The sequence below is a fragment of the Vipera berus genome, assembly GCF_964194415.1.
Source record: "Vipera berus genome assembly, chromosome: Z".
NCBI classification, from domain to species: domain Eukaryota; kingdom Metazoa; phylum Chordata; class Lepidosauria; order Squamata; family Viperidae; genus Vipera; species Vipera berus.
The window spans coordinates 124468920-124487924 of record NC_138205.1 but is presented as its reverse complement, the minus strand read 5'-3'; the positions used below and the strand labels follow the sequence as shown (position 1 = coordinate 124487924).

The 19005-nt window shown below is 41.9% G+C and overlaps 1 protein-coding gene across 1 annotated transcript in view; it reads left to right on the top strand.

Annotated features, from left to right (window-relative positions):
- ACTR3B (actin related protein 3B) overlaps positions 1 to 19005 on the top strand; it is a 49557-nt gene that overhangs the window by 4639 nt on the left and 25913 nt on the right. The window contains 5 exon segments of the mRNA XM_081343575.1: positions 10054 to 10109; positions 10605 to 10729; positions 14938 to 15048; positions 15687 to 15782; positions 16994 to 17101. Coding sequence (XP_081199701.1) covers positions 10054 to 10109; positions 10605 to 10729; positions 14938 to 15048; positions 15687 to 15782; positions 16994 to 17101 — 496 coding nt within the window.

The following is a 19005-nucleotide window of genomic DNA, read 5'->3' as shown; positions in this document are numbered from 1 at the left end:
TGAATTTTACATTCCTCACCCAGATCTTTTCCCACGTGTCCATTGTAATAACTTCCTGAATGTTTTGGGCCCACTTTATCATACAATCCTTAACAAGCTCTGTTTCTGAATCGATCTCTATCAATGCAAGATATATCCGTTTAATATGTGCTGGTCCTTGATTTCTAATTTGCTTTATCAAATTTTCATCAGTCGTTGCAAATCCATTTTTTTGGTCTTCTTTCCACCTGGCCTGTAACTGAATATATTGAAACCAAGTCTGAACAACCTTCTCTTCTCGCAAGAAACTATATGATTTCAAGCACCAAATATTCCTTTCCAAACTTAAAATTTCCTTGTAAGTAGTCTCATCATGTTTGAAACCAGCATGTATATTTTCTATTGCGTGTTTTGGGATTGCCCACAATGGTATCTTGCTGCTTAACTTATGTCTATACTTCTTCCAAACTCTCAGCAATGCCTGTCTTAAAATATGCATCCTAAACACAGTATCTACAGTGCCATTGTAACTTGACTGATCTTTCATACCATATCACAAATTATTTTCAAAACGTGACATTTGGGCAAGACATTTGCAACAGCTGGTTATAATGATCTTGGCTATTTGTTTTCAAATGTGCAAAATTAAATGCACAGTTTATATTTCTTGCTGGATTGGATTTTGTGTTGAATTTTTCTTTTTTAGTTTGTCATCAACACTTTTTTTATGTGATGAAGCATTGGCTTAGCTGTATCGTTCCCCAAATAACATGAATTATTGGACAAAAGGAATCTTTGCTCCCTTGAGAAAACTTCCTTTTCTTTTTTCCCAAAGATTTGGGAATTCTGTTTATTTTGGTTCCTGGTTTGCTTTTTTTCTGAAGACGTAACATTAAAAAGTAAAATTTCATTAAGTAGCACCAAGTTCATCATGCTGTCACAATCTGTGAATGTTTTTATCCTGATCCTGAAACAGATAAAACATAGAAAAAAGACAAAACTTAATATATGAAGTTGACATTAATACATTAATCCAGACAACCAATGGGAGGAAATCTCAGTGTAATTAAAGAATTAAATTACACGCTGGGCATTATTTGCAAAACTATAGATAAAAGTGGAGAAGAGTGATTAAGGGCCCCTTTCTTTTATTACCATAACATAAACATATATTTTAAGTCACCTTATTGTGGGAAGGAAACAGTAATAAGAATGAAGCAATGAAAACCAAATCAGAATTCATAAGATATAAGGATGGCTGTGCATCCTGGTTTTAGAAATGCAGATAGTCCTTGACTTGCAATCATTCCTTAAGTGAGCATTCAAAGTCACTGCACTGAAAAAATAGACTTATGACCAGTTCTCACACTTATGACCATTGCAGCAGTTCCACAGTCACGTGATCAAAATTTGTGTGCTTCATAACTGTCATTAATTTGTAATGGTTGCAAAGTTTTGGGATCCTGGGATTATCGTTTGCAACCATTGCTTGCTTCTGACAAGCAATGTCAATGGAGGAAGACAGATTTGCTTGATGACTGCACGATTCACTTAACAACTGCAGTGATTTGCCCATAATTGGCAAAAGTTCATAAAATGGGGCACAATTTGGTTAACAACTGCTTTGTTTAGTAATGGAAATTTTCTGCTTGCTTTTGATTGTAAATGTACCTACAAGCCCATCAGATGTATAACCTTGTATATGGGCAATCTTTTCTTTGTTAATGTAAATGAAATAGAAAAGGGCTATTTCTGTTTTCTACTGTAGCTAATAGTGAGTTATCCAAATTACAGTGGTTGCATCAGTCTCTGTCCCTGATGGGTTGTAGGGATGCTAGATGCTAATAAATCTGCATCTGCGTCATGCAGTCCAGCATTGATTTGGTAATTGATAGATCCTTTATTCATTGAGTGCTTGTCCTCCTTCTAAACTTCATAGCATTGTTGGGATAGTTTTATTTTGGATTTTTTTTGTTTTAGATTTTTTTCTCCTGTCTTTGTTTTTATAAATAACTCAAGGCACTGAGATACTTAATATTCCTTCTGTTTTTCCCAACAAAAGTAACCCTGTAAGGTGGGCTGGCCGAAAGTCATCCGGTTTTCATGCCTAAAGTGGAACTAGAATTCAGTCTCCTGGTGATTGGCCCAAAGTCACCCAGACAGCTTTCATGCCTAAAGCAGGATTAGAACTCACAGTTTCCTGGTAATTGGCTCAGAGCCACACAGTCGGCTTTCATGCCTAAAGAGGGATTAAAACTCACAGTCTTCTGGTGATTGGCCAAAAGTCACCTGGGGGGACTAGAACTCTTAAGTCTCCTGGTTTCTAGCTGGTGGTTTAACAACTAGACCTGGGATAGGGAACCTTGGCTCTTTTATGACTCGTGGACTTCAACTCCCAGAATTCCTGAGCCAGCATGGCTCTGCTTGGAAACCTCTCCTTTCCCCTCAGCATGGCTGGCTCAGGAATTCTGGGAGTTGAAGTCCACGAGTCATAAAAGAGCCAAGGTTGCCTACCCCTGTACTAGACCAAATTTAGGCGGATCCATTAATAGCTGCATAACGCAACACTATCTGCCTGTTTCAATTCTCTTTTTAGTTTCTATCAATCCTCTCTTCTGCAGTTCTAGAGATCAGCTTACACATTGACCCTAAAGTCAGGAGGCCTTCTGATCTATTTAAAGCTTCCTAGATGGCATGTCTCTGATGTTATTCAATCTGACTGAGGTGGCATTGCATATATTAACGAAGGCCTAATCTAGTAATCCCATATATAATTACAGTTAGATGAGCAATCTGGTCAGCTTCGAGGCTTTTCATTTTTGGTGTAGAGTTTGCAATTGAATCAATATTGCTAAATATATCTCTATTTCAGAAGCAGGTCTCCATGAACTTGCTAGAAACCTGCTGAGGATTGTCCTGTAAATCGATACAACCTCTCAGAATATATCTGGATTGCAAGATCAAAGTCTTGTATACCATATCAGATAATGACATTAACTCTAGAGAGGTAGTGACACGTTAGATTGATTTCCCTTCAGATGCCAAAATGTCTCTGAACATTGCAATGCAAAGTAGGCATAACCAAAATGTGTTCCTACGGAGCAGAACCTGAGATTTGAAGAAAGAGGTTAGGAGCAGTCTTGAAAATTCCATTTTTAGGCATTCTCTTCTATTTTTGGCATTCTTCAGTTGGCTAAGACTAACGGTGAGGCTGTGAGTCTGTATTTGTAAACTGTAGACGTTTGGAAGGTAGCAGGTTTGTGAGGGTTGCATAATAAAGTGATTTAAGATCTACCATTTTGATGGGGAGAAATGAGAGTCATAATATTTTTACTTATTTTATTTCTTAATTACATTTCCATCTCATCTATATTACTTCGTAAGTAACTCAGGGCAATGAATTTACTTAATACTCCTTCCTCATCCCATTTTCCTCACAACAACAACCCTGTGAGGTGATTTGTGCTCAGAGAGAGGGAGTGACTCAAGTTACCCAGTTGATTTTTATATCTAATGCGGGACTTGAACTCACAGTCTCCTAGTAATTGGCCCAAAGTCACCCAGCCAGCTGGGTGAGGGATTAGACATCAGAGTGTCTTGATTTCTAAGCTAGGACTTTCACCACTAATCAAACTGACAATTTTCTTAAAAGTAAAGTTTCCTATTTGTGTCGCGTGTTAATTCTGATCACCTTATGGCTGCAACCATTCATGCAGATTTCCTAACAAAAATATGGAAATGTTTTTGCTGTTGCTTTTTTTTTGGGACTTCACAGCCTAGTCAACAGGTGAGATACCGTAGAGATTTCTAACTCTGTTTGTTTTTCTAACAGACACACCTGCTCTGCTCTCTTATGCTGCCTGTTGAAGAACAAGTGTTTGCATGAAGGCTTAGGAATTGATGGCCGGCTTTTGCCAGCCTGAATTAATACTACCTCATGGGGAAGACTGAAGACTGAATCCTATATAGTACACACTGTTCATTTGCAAGGTCTCTATTATTCCAGTTCTCTCAGACTGGAAAAGCAGAGTATTAATAAACCAAAGCATAAATAAATAAATAGTGTTGATTATTTTTGAGAAAAGAACTACAGTTCTGCAATTGAAAACATGCTTTGCATAGATAGTTATAAAATAGTCCTTGGTCATGAATAGCCAGAACAGCCTCTCTGTGGGTTGAAAACAGTATCCAGATTTTGTTTTGTTTGGTCTGCTAAAGTATGCTTATTTACATAGAAAAAATAATTGTTATGAAGGAAGTTTCAAGGGCTGCAGAAATTCTAGCAAATGTCCTTCAAGTATCCTTTTCCACTTGGTTTATTTATTAAATAAAGAGCAAACAAAGTTTAAGGAATAATCCTTAAAATTGTGCCTTGCCCCTTCTAGGATTATAAATTATAAAGAAAGACAGAATAACAGAGTTGGAGAGGACCTTAGTGGTCTTTCGGTCCAACCCCTTGCTAAAATAGGAGACTGTCCCCTATCTTCTTGAAAACCTCCAATGATGGAGCACCCACACCTTCTGGAGGGAAATCATTCCACTGATTAACTGTTGCCAGTCAATATAGGTAGATGCTGTAGAACTAGATGAATTATATGAAATTGTCAAACTTAGCTTTGGAAAATTTTGAAATTATTTTTCCATTTAAAATCTTGCATGCAATTCCTATGTATTTATTCAGGATATGTAATTAATCTAGAATAAAAGGTTGCTAAGTTATTCATACATTGTTTTATGCATTTATACACATAAATGCTGGGGAATTGAGTATGTGAGACAAAAGATGTCTAGACGTAATGATCTTCCTACATCTCTTCTGCTGAACTTGCTTTGCACTCTAGGCTTATAGAATGATGATCAAGATAGGTAATAATAATCAGAATAGAGTTGAAAGGTCTTCTAGTCTAGTCCCTTGCTCAACCAGGAATCCCTATATCATTTCAGACAGTCCAGCCTCTTCTTGAAAAACTCCAGTGATGAAGTACCCACAACATCTGAAGGCAAGCTGTTCCACTGGTCACTTGTTCTCACTGTTAGGAAGTTTCCCCTTAATTCCAAGTTGCTTTTCTCCTTGACTAGTTTCCATCCATTGTTTTTTGTCTTGCCTTCTGGTGCTTTGGAAAATAGGTCGACCCCCTCCTCTCTGTGGCAGGGTCTCAAATACTAGAAGACTGCTGGAAGATTACTATCATGTCTCCCCCCCCCCCAGTCCTTCTTTTCTCTACACTGGCCATTCCCAAATCCTGCAATTAGGTAGATTAATCCAATTTGCTGATTCAATTTTGATGAAATTATGGAATCAGCTCTAGATAATTTATTTAGATAGTTTTCTGTGTATGTGGCTACGTGGGCTGGAATAAGATATTGTCTCAAAGCAAAATGCTTGGAAACTGGCATGTACAGTATTTATGATAGTTGAGGTGTCCTGGGATCAAAGGATCACCATTTGCATCCTTCCCAGATGGTTTCCAACAGGCAAAGTCAATGGGGGATGGATTCACTTAACGACTGCATGATTCACTTAACAGCTACAGTGATTTGTTTAATAACTGTGGTAAAATCAGGTGTGATTCACTTAACAACTGTCCTGGTTAGCAGTCGAAGTTCTGTTCTCAGTTGAGGTCAAAAGTTGAGGACATCCCATAGAGCTGTTACAAAGGATGACAGATCCTGAGCTTCAGTCTGATTCTTGCTTGTAAATCGAAAAAGTCATTGTCTGTCCCTTCAGTTCAGGGTTGTCTGCGGCTGAGGGGCTAAATAAGACTACAGAGCCATCATCCTTGGAATTAGACATGGTGGCTGAACTTCAACCTTAAACTGGGCAGAGACGGAAATACGGAGGGCTGTTCCATATGATCTTCTCAGGGACCTTCCAGGCAGGCCAGTTCTCAAAAGCACGGGAGATGATGCACCCTGCTTAGTCCACAGTTTTAAGTAACGCAGGACTAATTACTTTAGTGAAGCCAAAGCATTAATCTATAATGTTAAAATCAGTATATAGCAATTAGTAATTGAAACAATTATAAATTATATACATTCCAATAAGAAGAGTGAAGTAATCAAAGACTAAGCAGAATTAGGGATAAAAGGAAACTAGGCCGCCCAAGGACATGGTGGCCGGACACCATCAAAGCTGACAGCAGAGCATAGAACAACTCAAAGAAGCAGTGCAAGATCGGAAGATGTGGAGAGACCAGGCCCGTAGAGTTTCCAAGAGTTAAACGTGACTGAATGAATAACATAACCATCATCGAGCAGAATTAAACATCACATTAATCTAATAATTACTCTTTAGACATTCTTGAAGGTCTATCATTTTGGGGCTCACTGATCCATGAGAAAGTTCTGCAAATATAAGCAATGGAAAAACTGGACATGCAGTTATGGTCTTTAGCCCTGGGCTTAGAGGAGGGTGTGATCCAGGGGTCTTCAAACTTGGCCCTTTTATGACTTGTGAACTTCAACTCCCAGAATCCCACAGCCAGGCATGCTGGCTGTGGAATTCTGGGAGTTGAAGTCCACAAGTCATAAAAGGGCCAAGTTTGAAGACCCCTGGTGTGATCAGTAAGTGTGTTGTGTTGAAAGCTGAATGCTCAGCATTAAAGTAAGGCCTAGAAATGCTGGTAATCAATAAAACACATAGAATGCAGCCTAATTGTTTCTTCTTTCGAACTCATGCTTGCCTTCAAGCAGTAGTTAAAGTAGTTTAGTTTCCAGGTTGTTCTTAGAGTATATTACAGTATCCTAGCATGTTTTGAGCTACAGTTTTATTACTAGATTTTCATCTGATCTTTATTATTATTTATTTGTCACTCAAGGTGACAAACATATCCAACACACCTTCCTTCTGCTATGTTCCCTACAACTACCAGCCTGTGAAATGGGCTGGGCTGAGAGAAAGGGACTGCACAAAGTCCCCCAGCTGGCTTTCATGCCCAAGGTGGGATTAGAACTCACCATCTCCTGGCGATTGGCCCAAAGTCACCCAGACAGCTATCATGTCTGAGGTAGGACTAAAACTTACAGTCTCTTGGTTTCTAGCCAGCACCTTAACCAACACATCAACCATCATTCTCAGGTAGAATTGCTGATGACCAGGGATAAAGGAAAGGCAGTCTTCAAATTTCTATGGGGAGCAGGCCAAGATGTTGCTTACCTTTAAACCAAACTGAAATCCATTCTTCTCAGAAGATGTTGATCAGTATTGGAACAATGATATTCAATTTATCATTACCAAAATACAAACACACTTTAAAGCAGAGGTATCCAACCCTGGCAGCTTTTAAGATTTATGGACTTCAACTCCCAGAATTCTTCAGCCAGCATGGAAGTTTAAGATTTAAGATTTAAGATTTATTGAGATTTTTATACCGCCCTTCTCCCAAAGGGACTCAGGGCGGTTCACAGGGCATAAATATAAACAACAGTACAAACATTAAAAGATAATTAAATTAATGCCCAAGTTAAAACCAGAATAATAAAACAAACCTATAAACAACCCAAGTACCCCCATCAGGCCAGACCCGCTAGTTCGAATAAATGGGTCTTCAACCCGCGACGGAAGGATCGGAGGTCTGATGCCATCCGGAGCTCAACCGGCAGTTGGTTCCATAACGCCGGAGCACCCACAGAGAAGGCCCTCCCCCTGGGGGCCACCAGTCGACATTCCTTGACAGGAGGCACCCTGAGGAGGCCCTCTCTGTGGGCGCGCACAGGGCGGAGGGGAGTCGACGCCGGCAGCAGGTGGTCCTCGAGGTATCGCGGACCCATGCCATGTAGGGACTTAAAGATCATAACCAAAACCTTGAACCTTACCCGGAAGACAACTGGTAACCAATGCAGCTCACGGAGCAAAGGTGTAACATGGGAGTACCGGGAAACTCCCAAGACAACTCTCGCGGCCGCATTCTGTACCAGTTGGAGCCTCCGAGTAGTCTTCAAGGGAAGTCCCATGTAGAGAGCGTTACAGTAGTCTAGGCGAGAGGTCACGAGCGCATGAGTGACCGTACACAAGGCCTCCCGGTCCAGATAGGGCCGCAACTGGCGCACCAGGCGAACCTGGGCAAAAGCCCCCCTAGTCACGGCCACTATGTGATCCTCCAAAGTGAGTCGTGAATCTAGGAGGACTCCCAAGTTGCGAGCCCTATCCACAGGGGGTAAAAGCTCACCCCCCATAGAAAGAGGTGGAACATCCCAGGTGTCTCGGGAAGCCGGAATGTACAGCCACTCAGTCTTGTCAGGGTTGAGTTGAAGTCTGTTCCTCCCCATCCAGACCCGAACCGCCTCCAGGCAACGGGACATCACAGCGAGGGCATCACTGGGGTGGTTTGGGGTCGAAATAAAAAGTTGGGTATCATCAGCATATTGATGATACCCAACTCCAAAACCACGAATGATCTCACCCAGCGGTTTCATATAGATGTTGAACAGGAGAGGCGAGAGGACCGACCCCTGAGGAACTCCACAAGCGAGAGTCCTAGGGGTCGACCTCTGCCCCCCTGCCAACACCGACTGCGAGCGTCCCAGGAGATAGGAGGAGAACCACTGAAAAACCGTGCCTCCCACTCCCAATCCCCTGAGACGCTGCAGCAGGATACCATGGTCGATGGTATCGAAAGCCGCCGAGAGGTCTAATAGGACTAGGACAGAGGAATACCCCCTATCCCGAGCCCTCCAGAGATCATTCACCAGAGCGACCAATGCCGTCTCCGTGCTGTGCCCGGGCCTGAAACCCGATTGGTAAGGGTCCAGATAATCCGCTTCATCCAGGACCAGAGGGAGCTGATGCGCCACCACACTCTCAACAACCTTCGCAAGAAAGCGAAGGTTGGAGACTGGACGAAAGTTGTTCAATACAGCTGGGTCCAAGGCAGGCTTCTTGAGGAGAGGTCTCACCACCGCCTCCTTCAAGATGGTGGGGAAACAACCCTCACTCAAAGAAGCAGATATAACCGCCTGGAGCCAGCCTCGTGTCCTCTCCCTAGCTGCATAAACCAGCCAAGAAGGGCACGGGTCCAATAAACATGTGGTGGAACTCAGCTTCCCCATAATCCTGTCCACTTCATCAGGGGTCACAGAATCAAACTCCTCCCAGATAACATTGACAAGACCGCCCGTGTCCTGATCGTCAGACTCTGCCCAGCTGGAGTCCAAACCGGTCCGAATCCGAGCGATTTTATCCGACAGATGTTGACCAAACTCCTCGGCACGACCCTGCAAGGGATCCTCCCTCACCTCCTGATTAAGAAGGGAGCGAGTCACCCTAAACAAGGCGGCCGGGCGATTATCTGCGGACGCGATGAGGGTGGAGAAGTAATTACACCTCGCCTCCCTCATCGCAGCGAGATAAGACCTAATGTAGGTTCTTAACCGCAATCGGTCGGGTTCAGATCGGCTGGACCTCCAGCAGCTCTCTAGGCCCCGTTTCCGACGCTTCATCTCCCGGAGCTCCGCGGAGAACCATGGAGCTCGCTGGGATCTGCGCCGGGTCAGGGGCCGCAAGGGTACAACCCGGTCGAGTGCCTCAGTGGCTGCCCTTTCCCAGGCTTCCACTAAGGCATCCGCCGAGCTGTGAGCAATGGAGGCAGGTGGAGACCCCAGCGCCGCTTGGAATCTCTCAGGATCCATTAGGCGTCTGGGGCGGTACCATCTAGTTGGCTCCGTACCTCCACGGCGGGGGGTGGCAAAATGAAGTCCACAAGTCTTAAAGTTGCCAAGGATAGACACCCCTGCTTTCAAGGTTTCAGCAGTGGTGATGGTGAAATAAGATTTCTTTATGGCCCTCCCTGCTGCAGATTCATTTTGAAAATGGAGTCTTGTATACATTTGTATTTGTTCTAAGTCTTCTACTCCAGGGCAGGTGTAGAAACCCAGCAGTTTGGATGAAGAGCCGTATTTCTGCTTTACGAAATGTTATGCATTTACCTGCATGAAATTCTTGATCACAATATGTTTTTATTTTATACAGAAAAAAGCTGGCACAATGCGATGCATTTATTTACAAGCTGATTTGTATAAACTTGGCTCGGCTAAACCACACCGAGTCTCTGATTATCCACTTGCTTCTTATTCTAGGTACACAAAACTGGGTTATGCCGGAAATACTGAACCACAATTTATTATCCCATCATGTAAGTAGAGGGTGCTCTGTTTTCAAAATACGTGCTCATCAGTGGAAGCATTTGGCTTCTGTACTGTCTAGTGAGTTTCCTTGGGGGGTGGGGGTTTGAGGGTGGGATGTGTGGGTCTCTTTCTGTGAAGTAGTATTTACTACATTAGTGTCCTTGGCTAGTATGGAGCTGGAGAGACAAAGGCCTCCTTGCCAAGACTGGCCCTCATTAAGCCACTTTCTGGTTGCTATGACAAATCTTCTTTCCTTCCTATCTCTATTATGTGGCTGCCAGAGATCTGCCTTGACGAACAAGTGACTTCCTTTTTTACCTGACACCATGGATACAGCTTGAAAGACTTTTCACTTGGGGTACTCTTTGGGCAGCTTGCATTCTGAATTGAAGATGCCATCTGGCTGTGGGACAAAGCACCTCTCTAACAGCAAATATTTAACTGTTCTCCAAAGCAAGGGTATCAACAGGCTTGGTTATTTGCTTTGCAACTCTTTCATTTAGGCATTGCAATAAGAGAATCGGCCAAAGTAGGTGACCAGGCACAGAGGAGACTGGCCCAAGGCGTGGATGATCTAGACTTTTTCATTGGAGATGAAGCTCTCGTTAAGCCCACCTATGCTATAAAGGTAAAGTTGGAGTGAATAATGGGAGTGTTGGGCACAAAGAATCAGGAACATATGTTGAGTTTCGCTTTCAGAAGATTTATTGCTCAAAACTATACTCGAGAATCTCATCAGTTAAAGTTCAGTACTAAATTGGCACCAGTTAAGAACAGAATTCAAAAGAGGTTGGACTTAGACTATGGGAACGTAATGACAAGCTAATGACGTGCTTAACTCCCCCCCTCCCCCCAGCTCTGCTTACTCTTCTCATACACTGAGCTTTCAAAGGAATGGATGAACAGCCAGTTCTTTGCATTTCAGACATCTGCAGAAAGGATTCAAATAAATCAATATGGTGGATGTGCCCACATTTATTTATTATTTATTTATTAATTTAATTTGTATACCGCCCTTCTCCCGAAGGACTCAGGGCGGTGAACAGGGCAATACATAATAAAAAACAAGGTACAAAAATTAAAAAGTAATTAAACAGCAATGCCCGTAATAAATTAATACAGATTAAAAGGTTAAGATCAATTTATAAAACCCGACCCCATCCCATCAGGCCAGGCCAGCTTGTTCAAAGAGGTAGGTTTTAAGATCGCGCCGGAAGGAGCGGAGATCAGGCGCCATCCGGAGCTTGACCGGAAGATGGTTCCATAAATCCAGCGCGCCCACAGAGAACGCGCTCCCCCTGGGGGCCACCAGTCGGCATTCTTTGACCAGTGGCACCCTGAGGAGGCCCTCTCTGTGGGAGCGTACTGGGCGGAGGGAAGTTGACGCTGGCTGCAGGTGCTCCCCAAGGTATTCCGGACCCATGCCATGTAGGGCTTTGTAGGTCATTACTAACACCTTGAATCTCACCCGGAAGACAACTGGAAGCCAATGCAGCTCGCAGAGCAGAGGTGTGACATGGGAGTGTCGGGAAACTCCCAACACAACTCTCGTGGCTGCATTCTGTACCAGTTGGAGCCTCCGAGTGGTCTTCAAGGGTAGCCCCATGTAGAGAGCGTTGCAGTAGTCAAGACGAGAGGTCACGAGTGCGTGAGTGACCGTGCGTAGGGCATCCCGGTCTAGATAGGGCTGCAACTGGCGCACCAGGCGAACCTGGGCGAAGGCCCCCCTAGTCACAGCTACTATATGGTCTTCTAGGGAAAGCTGTGAATCTAGGAGGACTCTCCATGATTGAAGCCCTGCTTCTTTTCGCAGGAAGTCCTTATGATCAGTCACTTAGTGACCATTTGACAGACATAAAAAAGGCTGCTTACAATCTGGATTTGAAATGCCAATATATTCCCCTTCCCAGGTTCATGTGACTGCATTTTTGGATACTCAACAACTTGCCTGCACTTATGGCTGATTGCAGAAGTACATGGTCACATGCCTGCAATTTATGACACTTGCTGGAAAATAATGCTTATTTCTAGTTTCCAGCAAAAAAAAACATAGTAAACAATGGGTTCACTTAATAACTGTGGTGTTTACAACTGCTGTGCTCTCTTAATGACCACTGTAAAAAAGATTGTAAAATGGGGCGTGGTCACATGGTGACCTGCTTAATGACTGTCAGACTTACGACTGAAATCGCAGGCTTAATTACATTTGTAAGGTACTTGAAAGAACTACCTTTACTTGCATGCAAGGGCTCCAAATCACATTGAAGTGCCTGCTATCTTGATTATTTTGGCCCTTCTCTGCAGATGTTCTTTTAACCCATGTAAAGTTTTTGGCACATTCTGGGTCCTTAATCTTTCTGTACCATAGAACCCTTTGAGACTGCCGAAAGCTACGTTTAGCTTCCCAGAAAAGTATATTTGAAGACTTGCCATAAAATATATAGATATAGATTACATTAGACAGGAAAGCCTTGATGCTCAAATACAGTTATCCAAATATTAAAGAATAATTCAGATAATTTTAGCGAGTGATATTGATGTTTTGGGAGTTTTTAGGCTGTTAGTTGACTTTGTTATCTAGTTTCATTATGGGATGGAAAATTATAATTTATTTTCCATTTGAATTCACCGATCCCAAGCACACTATTCACCAATGTTTAGGTTCGTGCTCTGGGACTTCGGCTGCAAGCAGCTTGGGCCAGACACTGATCTCATGCTATCCTTTCTCCTGTCGGATTCTGGGACTTTCCCCAGATCAAACGAAGCGATTGCCATCGCTTTGTGATCCATGGGCACCCCTCCTTCATGGTCACCTCTCCGGGGCAACTTTGGACTATCTAGGGTCCCCCAAGCAGGAAGAAACTAGCCGTGGGGAGCGGGAGGTCCACTTTCGCGCGGCTATGCGCTGTGGGCGCAAAACCGGAAGTCTCCCCATTCCCTGAAATTTAGTTTTCCTTCGTTCTCCTCTTCCAAAGGCTAATGTAGACCTTTCTACTTTGCCCTTGCATTTGTGTATCTGTGCAGATTCTCAGTCACCAGGTCATGATTGTGTCAAAGGTGCTGTTTTAAAAAGCAGCTGGGCTGGTTTTTTTCCTTGAGGAAGTCATTTTGTAAAACGTTTTTCTCAAGGAAAAAAGCAAAGTCTAGTTGCCTTTTGAAAAAGCACCTTTAAGATTACTGCATCTTCCGGCCTCTTGCTTTCTCTAAAATTTAAAATAAAGATGCATTTATTGGAAGGAAGATCCAGCAGAAATTTTTGAGGAAACCAAAGGCCGTTTGTAGGAGTAGGAACATATTTGGCAGAGAATTGAGTTAGACATTTACCAGACCATTCGAAGTTACAACAGCATTGAAAAAAAGTGACTAATGACCTTTTTTTGATGCTTATGAGTGTTGCAGCATCATGGTGATGTGATCAAAATTCGAGCACTTAGCAACTGGCATGTATTATGACAGCTACACTGTCCCAGGGTCATGTGATCACCATTTATAGCCTTCCAAGATGGCTTCTGATAAGCAAAACCAATGGGGAGGGCAGGATTCGCTTAACGACCACCTGATTCATTAACAACTGCAGTGATTCACTCAACTTTGGCAAAAAGGTGGTAAAATGGGGCAAAACTCATTTATCAACTGTCTTGTTTAACAATGGAAATTTTGGGCTCAATTGTGGTCACAAGCCAAGGACTACTGGTATTGTTTGTTACAAATTCATTAGAAGGAAGAAACTAGTAAGATGGAGCCTTGGTGGAGCAGTGGGCTAATGCCTCCTTAAGTAACACCAGCTGCCTGCAATTAGTGCAGGTTCGCATCCCACCAGGCTCAAGGTTGACTCAGCCTTCCATCCTTCCGAGGTGGGTAAAATGAGGACCCAGATTGTTGGGGGCAATTAAGCTGACTTTGTAATAATGCCGCTTGGGGTGTGTGTGAAAGCCCTAATAAGCAGGCATATACATAGAATGAAGGCTACTACTAAGCTTGTAAGCCGCCCTGAGTCTTCGGAGAAGGGCGGGATATAAATGGAATTAAAAATAAAAATAAAAAATGTAAAAGGTTGTCCCAAAGGTGCTTTTTCAGGAGGCAACTGGGCTTTCTTGTTTTTCTTCGAAGATGTTTTGCTTCTCATCCAAGAAGCTTCTTCAGCTCTGACTAGATGGTGGGGAGTGGAAGGATTTCCCAGCTGTCTGCAAGAAATATAAATCCTTCCATTCCCCACCATCCAGTCAGAGCTGAAGAAGCTTCTTGGATGAGAAGCAAAACATCTTCAAAGAAAAACAAAGTCCAGTTGCCTCCTGAAAAAGCACCTTTGGGACAGCCTTGACCTGGATGACTGAGAATTTCCATAGACACGTAAAAGGGAGTGATGCATAGCATCTAATCTTTTCTTTGTGTTTCTTGAGCTGGGCTACGGAAGAAATTTGCAGGACATTCTTCCTAAAGTTGGGTCTAGGAGAGCAAAAAGTATGGCTGGTTCAGGAATTCTGGGAGTTGAGTCCACAAGTCATAAAAGAGCCAAGGTTCCCCATCCCTGGTCTAAGACACTGGAACTGTCCCCTTAAACCCTTCTCAGATTTAACTGAGGTCTAAGTCCAAGTGAGGCCATTCTTTTAAAGCTCCAATGAACTCCTAGGAATGTGAAGGGACCTCTTGTTTTCAGGGCCATAGTATATCATGTATCTTTCATATCGAAGTCCAAGGGACAAGTCTCACCCAAATTATAATGTTGCACAAGGTGCTAGTTGAGTGGGGTGATGGAACAGACCTTTGTTTCTTCAAGATAAAGATGACAGTTTTATTCATGGAATGATATTGTGATTCCTTTCTCCTTCCCTTCAGTGGCCTATCCGACATGGCATGGTGGAAGACTGGGATCTTATGGAAAGGTTCATGGAACATATTATTTTTAAATATCTTCGAGCTGAACCTGAAGATCATTATTTTTTAATGGTAAGACCAAGAGGCAAATGGTACCCTATATCAGGGTCCTCAACCTTGTCAACTTTAAGACTTGTGGACTTCAACTCCCGGAATTCTGAGAATTGAAGTCCACAAGTCTTAAAGGTGACAAGGTTGAGGACCCCTGCCCTATATCATGTTTAAGTATTATTTATATCAATCACATTTTGACATTAGTAATATAAGCAGACGCTTAAAAGAAAAGGAAAAAAAAGTGGGAAAGTCCCCATCACAAATGGTTGGAACTTGGAGCAGGTTTTATTTGACAAACAGATTTACAATCCTGACTTTACCCAAGTGACGCACAGACAGTGTCCCTTTCAAAAAAATAATATCCTAAGCATTCCTATAAAAAGTTTATTGGAGTCAGGAGAGCCAAAGTGAGAGAATAAATAGAGCAGAATATTATGTTAAGCAATAAAGAAAACAAGGGATGGTAAATATTCCAACACCAGTTTAATTGTTGCCAATATATTAAAAAAAAATTAACCGTCGGTTCGCTGACTGTATTCTTGTCAAAACTTTAGCTGTCAAAAGAGAGAATTTCAATGAACACACATGCTATCTATCAACCTTGATAAAATATGTGATTGGTATCTTCTTTATTTAACTCTCTCTTTTGGAAATAGACTGAACCTCCGCTGAACACACCTGAAAACAGAGAATATCTTGCAGAGATCATGTTTGAATCATTTAACATACCTGGACTTTATATTGCTGTGCAGGTAAAATCAAATGGGTTCTTCCTGGGATGCTGCTTTTGGCACTGGACACAGAGGCTTCTCTGTGCATTTTGTTCTGCTTTTTCAGAATATGTTCTGGAAGAGGGTGTCCAAAAGATGAAGATCGCAGTTGCAACAGAGTTTGGATCATGCAGTTGCAGGTCCCATCTTGACTTTTTTTAAACCTCCCAGCAAAAGTCTCTGATTGATGTGAACGTTACTGCTAAAGGGCTGATCTTATATACATAGAAAGAGGAAGCGAAATCATTCTTACAAAGTCAGTTTGGTTTTAGGAAGGAAGGAAGGAGGAAAAGGAAGGAAGGAAGAAAGGAAGGAAGGAAGGAAGGAAGGCTTTTGCTGTGATGTCACTATATTTCATCTCTGTAGCAAAGATTATTTTATTGAACTATTTTTTCCAAATGTTTTCCATTTTGCATTATTGCATAATTTTAGCCTCCCGCCTTCCCTCCCTCCCTCCCTCCCTCCCTTCCTTCCTTCCTTCCTTCCTTCCTTCCTTCCTTCCTTCCTTCCTTCCTTCCTTCCTTCCTTCCTTCCTACTTTCCTTTCACAGCTTCACAAAAACTAAGGGAAACTCTTGGTTCCAGTTAATGTTATCAACATGTTTGGGGCTATTTCTTTGGAAAGATATGTTTCTTCTTCCACCACAGATAGTGCCTTATTCAATTACTGTTCCTTTCCTGTCTAGACACGGCTCCAGGAATCTAACATAGTCTCGTGATTATTTTGGTTTGTGGACTAACTAGCATGGGGATCAGAGAGAACATCTGTAGAAGTAGAAGTCATTATTCTAGGACAGTGTTTCTCAACCTTAGCAAGACCTGTGGACTTCAACTCCCAGAATTTCCCAGTGGGCATGCTCGCTGAAGAATTCTGGGAGTTGAAATCCACAGCTCTTAAAGTTGGTCCGGGAAATATTGGTTCCGGAAGACCAGTCTGCCATTCTACAGAAGGCATAGAAAGTGCTTTTATTTTTAATGTTATTTTATTGAAATGTCTTTTAGGTTTTCTTTTCTTTGGTTTTAAAAAAAGAGGAAAGATATTTATTTATTTATTTATTTATTTATTTATTATCTATTATTGATTGATTGATTGATTGGATAGAGTCCCACCTGGGCTGGAAATTTACCAACTCTTTGGGAAATTGGTGAGAAATTCTGTATTACTGTTGTATCTTTTCAAATTACCTTTCACAGGCAGTGCTAGCCTTAGCTGCATCCTGGACCTCACGACAAGTTGGCAACCGTACCTTAACTGGCACAGTTGTTGACAGTGGTGATGGGGTGACTCACGTCATTCCAGTGGTAAGTACGATGTACACGTAGCCCTCGACTTAGGATCATTCATTTAACGATGGGTCAAAATTACAATGGCCTTGGAAAAAATGATTGTGCTCTCAATGATGTTACTCACCACTCCCATAGTCACATGACTACTTATTTATTTATTATTTATTTGGATTGATATACCGCCCCTCTCCGAAACGACTCGGGGCGGTGTACAGGGCAATTAAAACACTATAAACAACACATAATGTATAAAAATTAAAATGAGATTAAATCAAATAGCCCTAAACAATAAACACATACTAAAATTTTAAGTTTTTAAAATTTAAAATCTAAAATCCCAGTCCCTCAGTCCAGGCCGGCAAGTTCAAATAGCCAAGTCTTCAGGTCGTGGCGAAACGAGCGAAGGTCGGGAGCCATCCGGACCTCAACCAGAAGCTGATTCCAGAGGGCAGGCACGCCCACAGAGAATGCTCTCCCCCTGGGGGCCGCCAGTCGACATTCCCTGACCGACGGCACCCTGAGGAGGCCCTCTGTGGGAGCACACAGGGCGATGGGAAGTTAACGCCGGCAAAAGGTGCTCCCGTAAATAACCCGGACCCATGCCATGCCACTTATGGTATCACAATTTGGGTGCTTGGCAACCAGCTCTCGTTGATGAGTGATTGCAGTGTCCTACAGTCACACAATCACAGTTTGCAATCTTCTATGCTGATTTTTGGCAAAAGAAATGTCCATTGGGAAAAACTGGATTTGGTTAACATGATTTGCTTAACAAGTGCAGTGATGCACTTAATGTTTGCTGCAAAAATTGTCATAAATTTCGGTCCAAGTTGACTTAAGACTGCAATGACTTATGATGGAAATTCCAGTCTCAGTTGGGGTCATAAGTTAAGAGAGTACCTGTAGGATCTTAGTTTTTCTGTTTTGTTTTGGGGTACTGCTAATTACACCAGAAAGTAAGTTTTAGATCTAAAGAGGTGAGGAAATGTATTAAGATAGTGCAATGGTTTTGGAGGATGTACTTGGGAAGACATGAACACAACACTTGTGTGTGGCTGTTTAAAACAAACACATCTGCTTCCAGAAGCTTCTGCGTCATGCCTGAAACCATAGAATTTATGATCAGTCTTGTAAATTCGCAGGATTTCCCCCTCCCCCCCGCCATGTATATGTATACATTCAGACTAGACTATAATGTTTCTCTGTGTCATATATGTGTGTGTATCTGGGTATGTGCATAATGGTATTTTTTTTAGAGTTGAATGCAACATAATTTCATTTTAATGGATGCTGATTAGTGTACATTTAAAGTGACAATAGACAATAGTCTAGTCTAGTCTAGTCTGTTCTGTTCTCTATTCTGTTCTATTCTATTCTATTCTATTCTATTCTATTCTATTCTATTCTATTCTATTCTATTCTATTCTATTCTATTCTATTCTACACTATTCTATTCTATTCTATTCTATTCTATTCTATTCTATTCTATTCTATTCTATTCTATTCTATTCTATTCTATTCTATTCTATTCTATTTTTAATATATTTTTTAGTTTTACATCCAGGTATTTATGAAGCAATATGGTGGTTGGGTAGTTAAAAATAAACAGTAGTAAATAACAAAATCATTTCTAGATAGGTCAAGTTATATCAACAAGAATTCCCTCTCTGATTCCCTTAGTTATGATAGCATAGTCAAATTAATCAAATTAATACATTTCTAATTGTAACACAATCAGTTAGAACAATTTTCAAGATATGTTTACATATCCATATCCCGTTTTTAAGTTTTACCTCATTGGAATAAGATATTCCGAACTAGCCTATAATATATAAAAGAGAACTTCATTTTTGGGTAGCCCCCATTTCCCCCATTTCATTATATAGTAGTTATCCTGTCTAAAATACATATATTGTTCA